This window comes from Rhea americana, unplaced genomic scaffold (assembly GCF_003343005.1).
Source record: "Rhea americana isolate MKP2758 unplaced genomic scaffold, rheAme1 scaffold_162, whole genome shotgun sequence".
Taxonomy (NCBI): Eukaryota; Metazoa; Chordata; class Aves; order Rheiformes; family Rheidae; genus Rhea; species Rhea americana.
Genome location: NW_028185728.1, coordinates 897312 through 917294, shown reverse-complemented (window position 1 = coordinate 917294; position 19983 = coordinate 897312). Strand labels below are relative to the sequence as shown.

Genomic DNA, 19983 nt, shown 5'->3' with positions numbered 1-19983 from the left:
AAAAAAAAAAAAAAAGCACTTTTGAACAAGAAATCATACCATCAGAAAATTTCCACCCAAATTTCCCTAATCTAGGCACTATTAGGGCTAGTAGAAACAGAAGCACCAACAGTAGTGAGAGCTGGGTTGGGTTTGTTCCTTCGGACAGGGGCAACCTGTGGGTTAATGTACCCAAGACCTGAACAGGGCATCTCAGAGACCACCCTTGGAGGGAGCTGCCTTCCTCTTGCTCACGAGCTGCCCTCTCAGCAGCTCCCCCAGGGTCCCCATCCCTACACCCATGGGCAGCTGGGACAAAGGCAGGGCTTTTGGTCCCCCACCCTGCAGATGTCCCTGCGAGCTGCACCTACCACTTGAGTTTCCTCCCCATCTTCTCATCAATGTCGTCCATCATCTTGTTTTTTGGGGGAAGCTTGCACAGCCCTGGAAAGAAAAGAAAGAGTGTCGGCAAAGAGAGGGGATGTCTTGAAGATCTCTCCCACAGCTGATGGGATTTGCATGCTTCAGCTGAGTCCTCGAGTGTTTCACTTCCCTTTGGCATGAAGTTCTGGGCTCAAGTCAGTCTTGGGGTCATAACAAAACCAGGAGCCCACAGAAGCTGTCTCTGTAGGACCCTGACTGCAGCTGGCCTCCCTGTGTTCCTCCCACCCCCATCCTTTAGTGTGTATGATGATGCCCAAGTGGCCCTTCTGCTCCTCACCACTCCCCCCTCCCTGGCCACAAGGACCTTGTTGCCATTGGCAGCAGACTGAAAAATGACCTGCTCCCACGGGGCAAGGCACCCCATCACACAGAGACTGGCAAGGTAGCTTTGTAACTATGAAATAATAATTGATGTGGGGGGAAAAAAGCACACACACACCCATTATCAGTCTTTTCTTGGGATAGAAACTTCCACATGTCTTCTCTCCCTTCACCATTACACTGTAGACATGCAAGACACTCTGTGTGGTGTTGGAACAGGGCAGGGAAGTAGCAATAGTCACCCAAGGACAGGGAGGGATGAGGAACCTTCTCCAGAGAATTTACTATTAAAACTGGTAACCACAGTACACCACTACTGGAAAATGCTAGTTCCCATTAGGAAATAGACCACTTGACCAGGATTTGCCCTTCTACCTACCCTGAAACACCTTAATTGCCCATCGACACTGGAGCTCTGATGTTGAGATGATGGCTCCAAGTGACTGGACCAGCCCAATGACAGCCATGGTTGGCTTCTCCAGCTGGGGAGGAAGGATGTTTTTGTAGAGTGTGACCTCATTGCTCTTGTTTTTGATAATGGAGTCATCCTCCATGAAAGGATAGGAATAGCTGTAGCCAGTAGCAAAGATGACCACATCAACATCCTCCTGCACAGTCCCATCTTGGAACAAGACAGACGTTTCTCTGAATTCCTTCACGTTAGGCTTCACCACAACCATGCCACACAAAATACGGCTCGGGAGGTCATCGTTAAACACTGGCTCTTTACGGAGAGTCCTGCAAGGAAACGGGTAGTGAGGCCACCACGCACAGGCAGCTCCTACTGCCAGCCAGGATGGGCACGCCAAGCCCTGCACAGTGGGCGACCAACCGCGGGAGGAGTGCTAACTCAAGCAGCAGCCTTGCTGTTTGTGATGCCACTACTTTCCTTAGCCCTTAGAAGACCCTGTAGGCAACACAATAGGTACCACGCAAAGGCTGGGTTTGTATCAAATGCTTCAGAACAGCTGCTCAGGGGTGCAATTGTAACAGAAAAAGGAATTTAAAGGGTTTCAGGGAATAATTAAGGTTGCAGACTGAATGTTTGTTTATTTGAAAACAAAACAGGCTGAGTTTGCCTCCCCAAAGGCAAGCTGAGTGCAGGGGCATCACCTGGGCTCCATCTGTGGGCAATGAGCACTGGCATCTCGGGGGGCACCTGCCCGTCCTGTGAGATGGGTCTGATGCCTGGGCTGACCCACCACCCCCAGCAGTGCTGCTTCTCCTCACTAGTTTAGCCACTTCCCAGACACCTAACAAAGCAAGGGACAACCTCACCCTGTGCACCCAGAAGCATGTGAAGCAAAGGAGAAAAAGCAAAGGAGCTCAGTTCTGTGGTCAGCCCGCTGCCATGAGGACACATGTCCCTGATTCCCTCTCCTCCACAGGCAGTTTGGGGACAGACCACACACGCTCACCCATCCACGGGCATGAGGCCGAAGTTCTCATGCTTGAACGGCCAGTTCATGCTCCTCACATATAGCCAGTCACTGAGTGCCGTGGGAAGGATTCTATTCAGCCAGGACCGAAAGCGAGTGACGATCACCATGTCCCACGGGTAACCGTGCTCCCAGACGCGACTCATCACCCATGAACCACTTCTGGAGCTCAGGTAGACCTGGAGAAACGGCCAGGGAGGCATGAGCTGCCCTGCAATTGCTGTGAGCATCCTCACACAGCCAGAACCAGCTCTCAAAGGCCATGGCAAGGAGCATGAGCATGTGCTGCAGCAGGTGGGGACAGGGTCTCCTGGCTTCCCAGCCCTGCTGCGATCCCTCTCAGCTCTGACTTTCCTCTCCAGCACCACGAGGCTGTGAACCCCATACCTGTGATGCCACAGTGCTGAGCTCCACAGCAATGTCACAGCCTGAGTTGCCCAAACCTATCACCAGCACTTTCTTCCCTCTGAATTTTTCTGGCTCCTTGTACTCTCGGCTGTGGAAGTAGCAGCCTTTAAACTTCTGTATTCCTGCACAGAAGAACAAAAAGGAAGTTAATTCACCCCAGGAACGAAAAGGAGAGGCTGTTCTGAGCCTTGGGCTCTCAGCTTTCCATGGTGTACTCCAGCAGCTACTGGTGTAGTATCGCTCTTTGAGGCTGTATTATAGTAGATATCTCCTTAACACAGAGGGATGATGCATCCTATAGTCTGACAGATTTTTGTCTTTGGGTTCATTCAATGTTTAAACAGAAGGAGAGGGACCCCAGCATGCGAGTACAGTTTCACAGAGTAGTTGGGGCTAGAATGGACCCCTGGAGCTCATCTGGTCCAACCCTCTGCTCAAGCAAGGTCACCTAGAGCAGGTTGCCCAGAACCATGTCTGGCCAGGTGTTAAGTATCTCCCAGGATGGAGACCCCATAATTTCTGTATGACCTAGACAAGTAGCTGTGATTTCTACAGCTCCTTTTTAGCCCTACAGGGGCCAAAAAGATAACAGACCGGGCCCTTTGCTTCCGTTTGACCCAGTCTTCTCTTCCACCAAGCAGGGCTCAGCAAAGCCCGGGCTCTGGACGTACGCAAGGACATTGAGACACTTGGACAGCAGCGGCAAGGAGCTGTCATCTGGTAAAGGAGGAAGGTGCCCTGTGAGCATCGTGTCTCTGTTGCGTCCTTGCAAATCAAGGCCTGGGGCTCTGAGCATTGGAAGGCAAAGGTTCCCACACAGCTGGCAGCACAGAGACGAGGCCGTGCTGCTGCGCTGCCAGTGCCCGATGCCCCTCAGCCCTGCAAACAGTCCCCAAGCACGTGTTCATCACCAGAGAGTTTTTTTTTTCCMCTAAAAGCCTGACTGGCTGCTGAGAGGCAAYGGTTCTCTGCTTGTGTGCGTGACATCTGTGCTAAAAGTCATGGGAAAATGCCAAAAAGAAAATGTTTTACCAAATCCTTTCAGGAAAAAATCTTTCTGTTAATGACTTTTTTTTTTTTTTTTTTTTCCCGGGGGAGAACTAGAAATACCTCCAGTAAAAATGTCCTGGGTTTTTTCTTTTAAAAAACTTCTGATTTTGATATCCTTAATGGGGGGGGGGAAAAAAAAAGCAATGTTGGTCACGACAACAACATTTGCTTTAAAGCTGAGAAGGGCTTTTTTTGAAGGGAAAAAGAGTTTGATGGAAGACTTTTGCCTGGCTGTGTCACGTTAGGCAAATCATACGCACGCACGTGCAGCTTACCTGGGAAGTGAGCGACAGGGAGATTTGGGTAGACGTGATGCCCAGAACAGATCATGACAGCATCAAAGACCTCAGTCTCTTCCTTCCCTTCCTTTTCCGTAACGACATCCCATTGCCCCGTAACAGAGAAGTTGGGGCGTTTTTTAATCTTGGTGACCAGAGTCTTAAATAAAACAAACAAAGGGATCCACGTGTATTTGGAATAATACAGAYAAAAAGGTTTGGAAAAGTTAATGCTCCAGTGGGATTCAGGGGTCCTGGGGAGTCTAGGGGACATTTGCCTCTGCAATTTTGTGCTGACAACTCTGGGGGAGCGCACACACACCCATTCAGGAGAGTTTGTTGGAAAATGGTCATAAAAGATAAATAAATAATAATAAAAAAGAACTAAAACTTGCTAGAAGTTTGTGGACTTTTTTAAAGCTTGCTTTTTTTAAGATTGTTTTACTTTTAACTGTATTTCCATTTCGGTACAGTTTTCCTAACTGGGATTCCTAATACAGATCAGAAAACAACAACAAAAAAATGGGAGAAAACTCCCCAGGTTCAACTCTGCTGTGGCCAGATGAGTCTTGCCTCCCTCTCAACTGAAAGGTCACAGAGCTGGCAAATATTTTGGATGAAGCAGTCTGGCAGTTCTGCAGTGCCTCCTTGTGCCTCCCGCACTCTTGGGCAGAAGGGTTTTCAAATCGCTCCAATAACAACAGTTACTGAATAACTCGGAGCAGACTCCGTCCGCGGGGCTCATCCCCTGCCCCCTCCGCAAACAAAGCCCGGCACCGCTTGCACGGGGTCTRCTGGTTGCGTGGGGTTTGGCAGATATGCCCCTGCCAAAATGCTGTTTGCATGGAGAAGATGATGTAGAAGATGGGCACTATTCCTGTTTTGGGTGGTTATTTAATGCTACCCACTGAAGATCCAAGGAGGCCCCATCTAGCAAAGCCAGCCCAGGCAGGGTGCTTTTCCCTAGCACTTCTCCAAGGCTTTTTCCCCTGTGGCAGGAAGACCCAAAGTGACATCCCCTTGCCCAGGCACCTCAGCCACTCTCTGCCCTCACCCCTTCACGCTTCTACCTTGAAGCGGACGTGCTGCAGCAGATCAAAGTGCTCGGCGTATCTTCGGAGGTACTCCTGGAACTTCGAGTTGTGCATGTAATTGGGGTGATCGGCAGGGAAGGGGAAGTCAGAGTAGCACATCATCTCTTTGCAGGAGTTGGTGAAGACGGTGCGGTAGATGCTGGCTCGGCCCTCCTCGATATGCTCCTGGAGGCAGGAGGCACACACTGGGTGAAGGGGAGATGGGTGAGACCTGGCAGACCCAAGCTTTGTGGGTTGGGCCTGAAGAATCACTTGTAGCATGTCCCCCTAGTAACCTCAGATAGCACTATTTTTCAGTCTAGTGAAATTTAATCTGCATTTACTTTGCAGAAACATGAATTATGATGTTATTCTGCTGAACCTTGTGCACATGTGGCAACTATTTTACAACTGAAACATCTTGTCTCATAAACAGATGCAGAGTTCAAAGTAGTTTTTCCTTCTGCTTAGCTRGAATACGCGTCGGCTGTCACAGGTATGTTGCTCCAGTGTGCACTGTGCAGGGGAGGAAACGATCCTGGTGGGTACTGCAGAGGCTGAGCTGAGGAGGAGGTGAGCAGGTCCCCCCTAAAGTACTGTGGCTCCTRGCATCTGACCAGGGCAGAAAGCCTCCAAAATGCCCCGGGTGCTGATCCTTTGCTGGCGTTTCATCCTCCTGATTGCGCGAGGGCAGCGAGAAGCCCCACCGAACACGSTGGTTTTGGCTCAGCTGCAAGGCTGGTAAAGGGTCTGGCCATATTTTACCCAGCTCAGACCCTCAAAAGTGACACAGGGTGGTTGTCCCCAGCCCCTGCAGTGCCCTATCTCTGCACCAGCTGGTGCAAGAGGTCTCAGCACCCAACACGCACCTACGGGTCCTGCCCCCTAACCAGGTGGCTTTGAAATTGCGCAGCAAAAACTCTCGGCTCACCTCATAGCGCCAGAGCCCGCCGATGTCCTGGCTCCTCTCGAAGCAGGTGGGCTCCAGCCCCTCTTCCCGGCAGCACTTGATGGCGGTCAGCCCGCTGCTGCCCGCGCCGATGATTGCCACCCGCCGCACCATCGTGCCCTGCGCTGGGGCGAGAAAGCAGCCGTCGAGCCCGCACGGCAGCACCCGCGYGGGGCTGTGCATGCCCCCGGCGATGCCGTCACCCGCAGGGACGGGGCCATCCGCCTCACCCCCCTTCCCAGCCTCRGCTCGCTGGGCTCCCTCAGCCTCAGGGTTTCCCCCTGCTCCACGCTTACCTGCTTCCTGCAGCCCCCAGACAGGCGCACAAGAGTTTCAGGCAGGGAGGAAAACCCGCAGCTTCCCCGGGACCTCTGGGCGCCCGGAGGAGAGAGCGAGGCTCAGGAGGAGTTTCCCTTCCAGAGCAAAGCTTTTATGCACCATGGCACAGGAGGCAGGGCCAGAGGCAGGAGGTTGCTTCAGTGAGTGACTTGTGCTGTTTGGACTTTAGCAACCCTGCAGCTGTAACGTGAGGAGGAGCCGCGGGCTCGGAGCACGAGAATTAGGAAATAAAGCGTTGGAGCGAAGTTACTGCAAGATTGCAGCTGGAGTCGCTGAGCAGCAGCAGCCACCTCTGGCCAGCTGGACTAGGAGTCTTGCTCACGCACTCAGACCCGTCCGAAACCGCACCGCGATGCCCGAGGTGTCAAGAGCAGCGGGTAGGGCCAGGCTACTCAACATCCCCGCTTCCCTTCCCAGTGTTGTGCTTGTTCCTTGGCAAAGAGGGGGGCCAGCAGCTCCTCCCGTGACACAAGCCAGAGGTGCTGGTGGCTCCCCTGCCATCCTCTTCCCCCTCCGCTCCCCCCTCACCTCAGGCAGGATCTCACTGCAAAGCATCCAACTGCTTTCCCGTTTCCTCCACGCTCGGGGAGCTGCACGGGCTGAAGATGGGGGAAGGCAAGGTGGACAGATACAGACAGAAGGACAGAGCTCTTTCTTTGGAGGGGTCAYCAAGGAGACTATCTAAAGCAGGGGCAGGGGGGTCATCCACCTAGTTACTGGCTAACAAAGAAGAACAAAAATGCAGGGACACCGAGGTACGGACAGAGTAAAGGTGACTGCAGGAATGGCAGACCAGCAAGGAGAGCTGTATTTTATACACCACTTTTCTGTCTTGCTTCTGAGGCATTTGTAAGCATTGCCAGAGCTGTGTCGTTCACAACCATGTCACGCAATGGCCCAGGTTTCCCAAGCACAGGGCTACAAGTAGCTCACTAACTCGCTTAAACTCCATGCGATCTGTTACTGACMCGGCTTAATCCTCTTGCCCAACAGTGGATTCTTTACGGCTTCAGTTTTGCTCAACTTACTATTTTAATGTTGTTTTAAGTGCTGAAATGTCACAGCTCACCTACTTAAAGTTTGATGTATGCTGTAGCAACTTGGCCAGAATCAGGTTTGAGGAGCAAAGACCTATAACTTCAAATTCATATGGACTTTCTCTAAGCCACCTCATGATGTTACCTTCAAATTCCCAATTCTCATAAGTGTTAAAAATGTTTTAGAGGATATCTGTGCAAAAGGACATAACACAGACAAGAGTGGAGAAGTTTGTTTACAAGTCCAGACTCATCTTTACACTCTTCATCTAAGCCTAAATGCATAAATTCATCAATCAAATCCTTGCCTCCAGAAAGGCTTTATGTGAAAATAAGTCAGCTAGTGAATTCAGACATCTGAAAGTTTACATTTTGCTGTTGCTGGTGTCCCTAAAGCTGTCTAAACTCAACTATTCATTCTAAATTGACTTGAAATAAAATCGAGCAGAGAATGCCRGAAAAATGACCGCACAACCGAGTCAAGAAAAAAAAAAAAGAGCTAATTTTTCACTATTTGGCAATTGTATGGGGCTTAAGGGAACAATTTTGGAGTCATGGTTAGATTGACCTCATATATTGCCAAGTTGGCTTTAGGCACTCCAGACTGGAGGAGGACATATAGACCCTCTCCTGCAGGGCACAAGCTGGAGGAGGACAACCTCTGCAAATTAAAGCATTTGTCAGAACCACCTAGCTGTGATGAAAACTGTTGTTTTGTTTATCTTCAAGCAGGAAGGGTGAGCATTTATGGAAATAACCGTTGCCAGTTCACTATCACCCCCAAAATTTATCAAATATTTTAGATTTAGGCTAACATCAGAAGAATTACATTAGCAGGAATCTTACTTCTTAGCTGGAAATCTTTGACTCTTTCAGTGAACTTTATTGATGGATTTGAGGAGCACCCAATATGTCAAGTCATTGCATTCAGTTGATTACCAGATGCAAGGGTATGATCTTCCTTTGAAAACATGTAACTTTTTCCTAGTCTCACAGTATTATTTCACCTTTGCAGGCAACAAATCCATCATGTATTACTGTGTAGCGTATGAGTCTTCTCCCTCCCACACTTGGCCTTCAGAAACCAGGCCAGGGTCCTGACAAGCTGCAGCCCAGAGCTACCATCAGCTCCCCCCCCCACACACACCTCATCTGCCAAGTGAAAATGCATCACTAATCAGGAGTGGCCACTTCTAGCAAAGAAACACGAGGAAAACAGAAGTTTTGCTCAGGACTGCTGGGACTTGTGGCAACAATAGGCAAGACCATCCTCGTGCAGAGGGAAAGGAACAAAGGTGSAAGAGTAAATCATTTACCCAGAGTGACACAGGAGAGCATCAGAAATAGGAATAGACCATGAACCTCTTGACTCATCATTTCCTAGTTGATATTTTCTTCATTAAAAAAAGGAGGAGAAAAACATTTTGTACTTTTTTCTGCCATTTTTGCTTTCTAGAGAGGAAAGAAAGAGGCTGCAGGCATGGGAATTAAGAAAAAAAAGTTCAGGTATTCAAAAAATCCCTAAGCCAAAAATGAAAAACCGTAACATTTCTAATGATACTAAAGGCAATTCAAGCCAACATCTGCAAAATTATATTTTACTTCTTATCATATACTACAGGAAAACAGGATGGAGCTCTCAACCTTCAAAAGAGTGAGAACAATTAACAGAAGTGGTCTTGCTTACGATAAACTGTCTTCTTCCAGCCTGAAATGCCATTCTCAGCAGTCAGCAGTTTTGATCACCAAATGACTTCGATCAGTCAACAAAGAGGACATTGGCCCAGTGGCCAGCAGCTCTTCCATACCTGGAGGTGACACTAAAGCAGCCACTTGTCATGCTCACATGATGGTGGCAGTTTCAGTGCCCACATGGCACAGCATGGGTTAAGCAGGTATCCAGATGGTCTCCTCTGGAGAGGGACAAGCTGCAGCCTCCACAGCTTAACAGCCAGAGGCTAGAAGTGAGCTAAATGTGGCTCTGACTAAGGCCAGGCACTATTTAAATGCTATGTGGCACCTGCCCAGATTGTGACCAACAATTTGGCAGTAGCTGGGTGTAGCTTTACACCATGGAACTGCAGCAGCAAGGTCTTTTCCTGACTAGAAAATTGTGAATGCGCTTCTGAAAAAGCCATGGCATAGTACATGTATTAAGAGTTTGCATCATCACCTCCACATCTCAATGATGGAAGTCTCTTGGAAACACCAGCACAAATGGCTCCACCAGCTCTTACTCAGCGTAAGAAAGTCTTTGCTCCAATGGCAGCTGGCCTAGTGTTTCCTCAGTCCTGGATTTCCATCATCTTCTCTGCAGATCTCACTCTCCTAGAGTGATTAGGGCATGATGATGTGAATCTTATTGGTGACAACTTCAAGGACAGGAGACATAAGAGCTTTACAGTACACTTTCCATTTTTTGAGTAGAGAGTCACTGTTCTCACCTCCTAAGCTGTGGTGGTACCTGTTCACAAGAGAGAGTGGCTACATGGAGAGCAACARAAGATCAACCTTCCCTTGGTCATGACTTATCACCAGCAACCTGTTCAGGAACTTGGCACTACAGCAGCTCTCAGCATCTTTSGCCTTGGGAGCCCCCACCCCCAGCACTGCAATTGGTCTTGGGACACAAGTTCTTCATGAGAAATTATCTCCTTGCCGATGGCATATAATAAAAACCCTCATCTATTCCAGCTAGCTGCCACCACACACGTGTTGTAACCCTGAACCTGTGCATGCTTACACAACAGTGGCACTGTCCATCCTGGCTGCCCGTGAAGGTCACTGGCTCCAGAACCAACCTCAGAGCAGRTATTCATTAACCAGAGTGCAGGGGTTGTGGTGAACACTGGCTGAAATAAAGCAGACCTCACAAGAGAAGTCAAGCCACAAAAGCTGAAACCACGATGGGAACAAATCAGATAGGTGACAAATTACAGCTAATGCAGTGCAAAGCTGAGCCAGGCTGGCAGGAAAAGACACACAGCCCTACTACGAGGCTTGTCACTGGCCCCTGGAGTGCTTTCCTGCAGCCACTCACTCTTCCTCGTTAGCACCTGCAACAAGTCTTTGGATCACCCATCAGGGCTGGTGCCCTCCTACGTCACTGACCCAGGTGGCACCCAGCAACAGGTCCCTTATCCCATGCAGGATGCACTGATGGCCCACCAACTGCAGTGCTGCTCTCCCGTGCAGCCCAGCCCAGGGCTCGACAGCAGTCAGACCTTTCCAGGAGCACCATATCCTGGAGGGGCTGAGGCATCAAGGAAAAGYGCAAGCCATGGCCACGACAGCCATGTAGCCTGTTAGCTCTTCCCTGGGACAGAGGACAGCAGTGCAGGGCAGCCTTCTGACCAGTACTCCTCTTAATCCTCCTACTGGTAGCAGCAGCAAAGGAAAAAGCCCTCCAAAGTGCCAGTGTTAATTCCATCTACACTTTGTGCAAAGGCTCCCCTAAATGCAGTGCTTACCACTAAGGGGAGTGTGGCCCGGGCAACAGCTGGGGGAGGACTGCTCAGCAGGACCCCRACTCCCTCCAGGGATGCAGAGCTATTTCAGATGGTGGAGAAGAGGCACCAAACATGCTGGAGGGCTGCAGTGGAGCAGATAGGCTCAAGCACTCCTCCAGGCTTCCCACTGGATTGGGCAACGTATGCACCCTGTGCAGCATTACTCCTCCTTCTGCTGCTGGACACGGCACAAAATACAGCGAGAGCCAGATGTTCCCCAAGGAGCGTTCCAGTCCAAATGGCTGGGAGGAGGATAATCACACACGTGCTAAAGGGAATAAGTCCCAGCATAGCGTCTTGATCACAACCATCAGCCTCCCTCCAGCCAGCTGAGAGATGTGCCCAGGCAGCCCGGAGCAGCCTTCAGTCTCCGTAACTCCCCTCTCTGCCTGCCGAGCTGGCCTGCGGGAGGGCAAGCACCCAGGAGTAGGCTCCACGCGCCAGCTCCACATTGCAGCGATCTCCGCTGTGATCTCTGCCGAAGCGCAAAACCCAGTGGAACCGCAGTGCTGCATCCCAGCTGCGGCCGGGCTCCAACTCCATTCGCAGCAAAACATGAACAAAACTTCCCAGAGGCGCCGTTGCCTCGCTGGGGGAGCGGTGGGGCTCTGCAGCCCCACGGCGCTATGGGGGGGGCGAACAATTGTCCTCTCCTCCCGCATCCCTCTGACTCCAGCTCCTCTGATGTGCAGTTACATTGTCAGATCATCTTTGAAGCGTCAATAAGAAACATCCTGCGCAGCTCAGCCAAGCCCTCCAGAAACCCCAGCAGCATCCCACCAGCCAGGATTCACTGTCAGGCAATAAATCAGCAGCTGGAGTTGCATTAACATAACCAGTAAACAAGAACATTCATCTCACATTCACCTTCCCAGGCCAGCTCTTATTTTTCTTGAACACTGCTAAAGATATATTTTCATTTTCTTTTTCCATCCCCTTCCCCCCATTTTTGTTTGTAAGGAAAATCCTTCCAGGAAAGATCTACAAGACAGTTCCTATTACACTTGGGGCTGATGAAAAAAGCACCCTGGGGAGACAAATGTTTTGCAATTACAAGAGCAAAGATAACAGCTTTACTTTGCTCTCCTTAACCCTTGTGTACCAGTCCTGACTTGAGGGTAGCTCCTCTCCAGAAACCCCTGTGATCTTTCTTTTCTGCTGCAAACATGGCTAAAAATGTTTATTTGGTGGGAAGTTATCAGCAGTGATCGGTCACTACTGCCTCCTGTCACCACTCCTGTGAGAGGGTCACTGTAGAGCACTGCACCCCTTTCACCTCAGGCCCCAAGAAACGTATTTCCCACATATTCCCTTCATACCAGCACCCTGGGGACCCAGGGGATGAGCCAAGCAAAGACTTGAGTCTCTCAGCCAGGCTGGCACATAGCCTCACCACCTCTACCCCAACAGGACACCACCTTGCTCCCTGCCTTAACCTTGTCCATGCAAAACCCAGGCTGCTCAAGGCTCTGGGGCAACCAGGGTGCAGAAGATGCTGCCTAGCATCCCAGCAGCACTGCCCATCATCCACGGACTAGTGGCCTCCTCAGCCTTCTCCACCCTGTGAAGAGGAGGATGTGCAAGGGAAGGGACTCTCCACCCCAGAGGGTGAGCACTTCAGTTTAGATGAGGTCAGTGGATTTGCCCAGAGCTGAAAGTTCGCTCTCCTGGTACCTGTTCCAGAGAACTAAAATCCTAGTGCAAGCATGTGAGCATGAAGGCATACACACACTGCTGCATTTACCCTCAGGACAAGGGAGCAGWGCACATTACAAGTCCCAAAGAGGTTAATTCTTCCCCTTGTAAGGAAGCAGTTCCCTGCTGACCTGCAAGAAGATCAAGGAGAAAGTAAATAGGAGATGTGAAAGCCAAACAGAAGAGTTTTCTTACACAACACCCAGCTGGAGTGAGGAGAGGAGATGGAGCTGCAGCATGCCACTGAAGCCAAGAGCAAGTCCAGGCTCTGAGGGGTCAGGTGCATTCAGAGATGATGGGTCCATGGTGGCCTTTTAAATTCACATGCATAACCCAATCGAGGCAAGCCCTCCCATGCTGGCTGTGGGGGTAGYGTGCACCAGAAAAGGGTCTGTTTCATGTGCTCTTTATTTTACCATCTTTACTAAATACTGCCCAAGACAGGTGAGCTGCTGGGTAGACCTCAGAGGTAACATGATAGGTGGTTTCAYCTCAAGGGCTGGCTGGACATCTTCAAATACTGGGTTTGCCACTGCCCGCAGAGCCATTCTTACCTGCAGCTTTTCAGTGGGGGCGTGGAGGAGGCTAAGGATATGGATCTCACTCATGTTCATGGTTCAGCAGGCACCTTTCCAAACAAGGCCAAACCAGCCAAAAACTTCATCATGCCCCCCATGAAGTCTTCCTTAGCTATAGTGACTGCAGTATGAGAAACACTTGTCACTGCATATRTTTCAAAGGCATCTCTCTCCAAGAKAAAAGCTTTCCTCAGGTCCCCAGCTCTCACTATCACCTAGTTATCCTGTACCAGGTGTCTTTTAGACCTCTGATAGATGGAGGCAGGATCCCAGGAACATCCTAAAACAGCTGAGAGCATTAGGTAGGACAACACTGGAAACCCCTAGTGGCCCAACTCTGAGCCAACTCGTACTCAGAGCCCCATCTCCAAAGCAGCTCCCAAGGGCAGCTCAGCACTCAAAGTTGCCTGGGATCTTCCTTCTCTTGGGCAATCATCTGGCACAAGTGCATCCAAGTATTCACGTGGCTTCTGCTCTAGCTCTTGCATAACCTGGTTGGCCCTGAGGTGAAGCAGAACAGCGGAGGGAAACAGAGGCCCACAGGAACAAAGGTGTCAGACACCTCAGCTACATGACAGGCAAAAGCGCCCCAGTCCATACCACAGGGGTTTAGTGCTGCAGAGGGCTGCTGCACACTCTCCCAGCACCTGCTGCATCTCTGCGGAGGCTGGAAGTGCCACACACTGACAGCAAACATCTGGTCTCAAATGTGGCTGTCCTGGAATTGTCCCATTCTTCCCTGTCAAATGATCTTAAGAACATCCCCTTCTGATGGCTGCTTTTCCTGTCATTACTCTGCCCGTATTTTGTCAGGTGCATCTCTGCGGAGATGCAAGACCAACCTTACGTGGAGCCCCAAGCCTTGGTGAGGTCCCAGGCTGGGAGTGCAGGATTTGAACTACTTTTCTGCCCTCCTCTCCCCACCTCTAAGCTTCACCTTTTAAACTGGGAAGTAACAGCAGAAGGAACAAGTACAGKTTTTGTTCAGGGAACCAGACACCATCAGCTCAAGTCCTAGCATGAAACTGCTATATGACACTTCATGGCCGCACCTATCTGGAACAGGTTTTGTTGATTTAACACACTATTCCTACCAATTAAGCATATTTTCCCCTTTGTCCTTGGGAGCAACATATCCGTGCAGCAGGTGGCAGGTGCAACCCGGAGCAGGATGCTAGTGACAAACTACTCAAACCTCCATGACAGAGACATGAAGGCACCTCTTGTGCCTTCTAGCCCCAGGAAGCCTTGACAGCATGGATGAGGTCGAAGCTGCCATCCATTGCTTGATTCAGTGCATTTTGCTCAGGTGTCTAGTGGAGAGACAAGGAGCTCCTTGCTTCTTTGGTGGAAAAGTCTTCTTAAGGCCCCAGGGTTTAGCAGCGAGTCCTGCAGACTTTCAGTGGGATGAAGGCTCCAAAAGAAGGAAGGCTAGTTAAGCCCAAAATCCTCAGCACCACTTTTGCACATGGGTAACTCCCCTCCTCTCATCTCCTCCACCCCCCCCCCCCCAAAAAAAAAAAAAAAAATCTCAGCTGTGCCAATGCCCAGATGCCCAGGTAGCCCCACTGTCCACTGAGGCCCAGCTGCCACACACTTGCCAGGACAAGGTAGTGTCCAGGAGCCAGACAAGGAGGGCTCTTGCAAGCAGATCCTTCAGTGTTAGATCAGCTGCTCTTTCAAAAGCAGAGCAAGAAGAAAATGCATGGCCAAGCCCTCCCTGCTTTAAGTGCTGCTGTTACTGAAAACCACTGTTACACCAGGCAGCCTGAGCACCCATTTCTCTCTGCAGGCCACAGCTGGGCCCCATCAGCAAGAAATCAGGTCACATCATTATGGACTTAGGGTTGTTAATTGCCAGTTGTGAGAAGCCCATCTAAAGACCACAGTGCCCCTTCTCCTCTTTGAAGGACTATTCCACCCCCAAAGATGTGCACAGAGGAGGGTCTCCAGGTGCTGCTTGCAACAAAGCTACAACTCTGCTAGCAGCAGCCATCGACAGTAGAGACCAGAGCACCAGCTGAGGGGTTTTACAGAATTWTTCTCTCTGGTAACAAATTTGTTACCAACACTCATTTACCAGGGATACTAAGGGTGAAATCACACAAGTCCTTGTGGAGGTGACCAGCCTGGAGCCCACTCGTGGCAGCATGCAAGCACAGTAGGCAGAGGGGTGCTGGGCAGACCCCACAAGCACTCCCCATTCCCCAGCGGGCTCAGGGGACTTGGGCAACATGTCCCTGTCCGTCTTCCCCCAGCCTGAAGACAAGCCGAGGGCACTAGCATCACTTGGAGGACTCAGGCTTGCTCACCTCAAGGATTCAAGATCACACAGGCAGCACAATATTTAAAAACACCCACCCTTCGCTCCACTGCAGAGAAGGGAAAGAAAAAAGAAAAAAGACTACAGGGAAAAGACCTCAAGGCAGAGAGAGGTGCCTGGAGTGGGGGCTAGCTAAAGCCACCTCCCCTCAGGCCATTAAAAGCAAATCCACACATTTTAGTGTTGGCAAATAGGTACTTAATGCTTCGTTTGCAGATGATTTTGGACCAAAAAAGAGGAGAGCACCTCACACCAGGCAAAATAGTCCAGTTCTGGGGAGAGGTGGCACCCTCTCTCCCCCCACTACACACACCTTTAGCAGGGCTGCTCAGAGGACACTTCAGGCCCAGACTTCTGGGGTCAAGTTGTTAAGAGAACTATCAGCTTCCTTTAAAATGTRTATTTCTAGCTTTATGCCTATTGTAGAGAAAGCTGGAAAGTTTGACCCACCTACAACCTAAAGAAAAGCCTGAAGTTCTGTTTTCCTGCTCGCTTGTGCTTCCTGCACTCAGGCTACTATAAACCTAGCTTGGATAAAGCTTTAAGGCAGCAGCGTCCTCCTGTCAGCAGGAAAGGATTTACAGTTCCTACGTACCCCATTTAACACATATAAAGTAAAAACTTCCCCTACTGCTTGCGCTGGTTTTAGACGCACAAACCAGTTTGTCTCACTTCTGTGCCAGGCAACCTGAGAGAAACTCTTAGCCAACAGGTACCCTGGAGAKCCCGACACCCTTCGGGGCTGAAAGCAGAGTCAGCAGGCAGGGCGAGCAGCGTTCCTTCAGCGCATTGCTCAGAGCTGCACGTCTCCAACTCACTTTCAAAAGCGGCTCTGCTCTTGTTCGTGTTTCGTATCTAAYGACTGAGGCAGGGGGGAAAGCATCCAGCACCAAGCCCAGGTGTCCCAAGTGCCAGGGCCACCTGCTTCAGCCTCCAGACCGTGAGCACCCAGAGACTCACGAGCTGCTGGGGAGCTGGGCTGAAATGTTGATGCCTCGCTCAGCTTCACCATATAGCATATTCAGATCCATGCCCCTCTTTCCACAATGTCTTTATGCTCCTATTATTTACTTTGGTTACCTTTGCACCTGCAACCCATTTATATTTCCCATGCCCTGTTCTGAACCCACGGGTGCTGCTGGCCACCAGGAAGCTAGAGAAAAAGAAGTCTCTTTGGTGATGAGTCATTCTGGCTATTTCATCACCCCAAGAGCTCTCCTGGCTCAGGTGATGGTCTGCTCTGCGCACTAACCTGTCCCAGGCACCCAGACCAATAGGCCTGATTTCTGCTCGTTCCAATGCCCTTTTCCACTGTCTCCTTACCATCACTTTGCCTCTTATGTAAAGCCTGTAGAAACAATCTCAGAAAAGTCTCTGCCCTTTTACTGTAGGGATATTGCTAAATCATGTTATTCTTGCTGTCATGCCAAGAAAAAAAAATACTTCTGTACATTTATTAACTGAAATTAGTGCTCTATTGCATAGACTGTCTGGGGCAGGGGAATCTGATCTCCTGCTACTAGCCAGTAAATCTTTCCAAGTGCACAGGAAGCAAAGTGGAAGAGCACAGCGAACATTTCTGTTCCTGCAACTACCTCTAGTTGTCCCAGCAAGCAATCACACCAAGAACACTTTTCCCACAGAGCCAACCTCTGTACCAGCTGCTGCACTGGTCTGTGTTCGTGCCCGTGATACCATGGGGTTCCTGTGTCACCCTGTGCACACTAACCATACCCATGCTCTGCGCTTGAGCTTTCTTGGGGCTCCATGGGGACCTATAAGCACAGGAGCAGAGATGGGAGATGCAGCTCTGAAAGATATTGCCTATGCTGCAGTTTCTAAGTGCCCTGCTCGAGTACTTGGCTATCTCCTGTAAAGCCTGATTTTCTCAGCTTTACAAGTAGGTTAGCTGAGCTGCACCACCAGTAACATAACTCTACCTGGGGGGGTCCCACAGCTGTGCTTTGCAAAATTTTTAAGGAGCTGATGGAAGATGTTGCCTCTGGGACAGAGTTTATTTAAATAAAAACATCAGTTAACTTACCTGTTGGATCTGCCTCTGGACTCTGAAACAGCCTGGAGCCCTCTGCAAGCAAGGCAGAGCTCAGCCCTCAGGGCTTGATTTTCCTACCATAGCCTCCACCTGGGGTCAGTCCAGGATGTTTCTGCTGTCTAACACGAGAAGCAGTGCTTGCTGGCTGGTTTGTATGTTAGGGCAGCTCTCCCTTGGTGCCTCCTAGCCCTGGAGCACTGTGATAGCAGAATTTGCTCTTGCTATCACACTTCAGGATCTGCCCCCAACCTTCTCCTTTTTGCTTCTAAGCACATTTTTATCTTTCCATGTTGCTTGGCAAATTTCTTTGCTGTGAATCAAGCTCAGCTGTTGCAGGGTTACCTTCCAGTATCCCAGCAGGCAAGAATCCCAGCACACAGCTCTGCTTCACGAGGCAGGCAAGCAGCAGCAAAGCTCAACATATACCATTAATGCTTGCAGCTTCCTTATCTCGCTTACTGCTCTTGTCCTGGCACTAATACCCAGTGATAAAACTGGATTTTCAGCAGGAACCCAGAGGACAATCTCACACTCTTGCTGCACACTGACCAGGCACAGAGAAAGCCAGAGCAGCACCTCCACCTAAGCTTAAATGATCCATAGCCATGGGCTACTGGGCCCATAGCAAAGAGTGTGCAGGTGGGGCTCCAGGTGAGACTGGTTGGGGCAATTAAAGCACATTAGTGCCCTCAGGGCCTGCCAGCAGGCTGACAAGGTCAGCTCTTCCYTTAGGGTTATCCGTTGTGCAGAGATGTTGCTAGTGGGGATAAACAGAAAATGTTCAGTGGAGTTGGCCCGAATCAGCTGGGATCTGAGACAATAGATAAGGATTGTTTTGGYGAAATTAATCCAGCTCTTGTCCAAAATGGCCTAGAAACAGCCAGGAGAAGCTTATAGCAGAAATGACCAACTGCCCCAAGCCAGGCTGAGTGCAGACACAGCCACCTCTGCAGCWTGCACAGCAAACCCGCTGTGGGGCCAAAGTGGCCACCGTGTCTCCYGGCTGCTGGGGAGCAGTGAGCCAGAGCTCCCTGCAGCCACGGTGCTGAGCAAGCCGAGCACTGTGAGGCCCAGACCASCAGGTGTCCTAGCAGCTCTCCCCAAAACATTTCTCCCCGTGACAGCACAGACTTCCCACGCTGGGGTGCTGCTCATGGGCTGTAGCCATCAGCGGAGGTGGAACATGGAACACACTGAACCCTCCTTTCCCCTTCCTCCTACCCCTGGACGCGCTGAACAGCTCCGCCCTCCCGTTGCTTCTCTGCTTTGGGAGCAAAGGTAGATTTTGTAGATACCATCTCCTCCCATCCCACCATACTGTCCTTTAGTCCTCTGCTCCCATTTGTCCCATCTTTGCGAYGCTGATTAGTAAGGCCTTTAACCTCTTAATGTCTAATGAACAAACCAGCCTGCAAGAGCACAAGCTTTCGCCTCCACTGCTTGACAGGAGCTGCTTTCCGGGAAAGCATCTTTCCCAACACGTATTTTTTCTCCCCGCTACACTCTTTCTCACYGCTTTTTGGTGGGCACCTAGCTTTTCTCCCTTACTGTGCTGAGGGCAGTTCACTGGGGCCTGTCTAAACCAGAGCTGCTCTGTTTTTCCATGTGGAGCTGCTTTCTGTAAGTGTCACAGTCCACACTACCATCTCCTCCAGCAGCAGTACCACAGCCAAACCCACGACGGTACAACAGCATCCAACACCCCCCAAAGCCACATGCATAATTTGACATCATGCAACTTGGCCTATTTTGTTATTCAAAAACTTCCAAACACCTTACAGGAAACCTAGCCTTCCTCTGCCCTTTGCGTTGGAGCAAGGATTTAAACCCATTTTAAATGAGCTGGTGGGGATGAAGTGGGATTTCTTAGCACCCTGCCCTGCCCATAGTCTCTCGCCTTTCCAAAAGCAGGAAGATCTGGAAAGCAGGGAAGGGGCAAATGTGGGGAAATGCTTTCCTGGGCATGTAACAACTACAAAAAACAGAGGCACGCATCACCCCCATGTCTCTCTTCTTCATCATCTCCAAATGCCAGTGGCTCTGGCTGCTCTTGCCATGCCAGGTGTGCTCCAGTAGTGCCCTGGCCCGGAGCCCRGGTGGCACAGGGTAATGTCTGGTCCTCACACTGCCCGGAGGCTGCAGATGCAGGAGACCTGCGGATGCAGCTCATCGTCTAACAGGCTTTCAGCTCCCTCTGGTGGGCTTCGGGCTCTCAAAGGAAATCCTCTACATCCTCCAGCTTCCCTGAAACTTTCTGTGTCCTCTGGCTTCCCCGATGCACCCCAGCTATTGTCAAGTGCTGCTGGAAAGTCCCCTTCCCCAGACATATTTCCATTCCCATACCCAAGATTAGTCATGTTTTTGCAGCCTGGAGAGATGAAGAGCAGCTGTTGCCTGCATCTGGACCCTGCTGGTCCCTGGGTTGCGATGCCTGGGCATCAGTGGGGTGTGGGTAGGCAGAAGGGCATGGGATGGACTGGCCCCAGGGCCTGAGCGGCTGCTTCCCAG

At 50.6% G+C, this 19983-nt stretch overlaps 1 protein-coding gene across 1 annotated transcript in view; it reads right to left on the bottom strand.

The window, feature by feature from the left end:
• LOC146598482 (flavin-containing monooxygenase 3-like) overlaps positions 1 to 6332 on the bottom strand; it is an 8985-nt gene extending 2653 nt beyond the window's left edge. The window contains exons 1-8 of the mRNA XM_085300223.1: positions 6238 to 6332; positions 5924 to 6066; positions 4990 to 5178; positions 3917 to 4079; positions 2571 to 2713; positions 2163 to 2362; positions 1124 to 1482; positions 351 to 423 (exon numbers count right to left, since the gene is read on the bottom strand). Of these exons, the coding sequence (XP_085156349.1) occupies positions 351 to 423; positions 1124 to 1482; positions 2163 to 2362; positions 2571 to 2713; positions 3917 to 4079; positions 4990 to 5178; positions 5924 to 6055 (1259 nt within the window). The 5' untranslated portion in view covers positions 6056 to 6066; positions 6238 to 6332. The remainder of the gene's footprint in view (positions 1 to 350; positions 424 to 1123; positions 1483 to 2162; positions 2363 to 2570; positions 2714 to 3916; positions 4080 to 4989; positions 5179 to 5923; positions 6067 to 6237) is intronic.
• Between the last annotated feature and the right edge of the window lie 13651 nt (positions 6333 to 19983).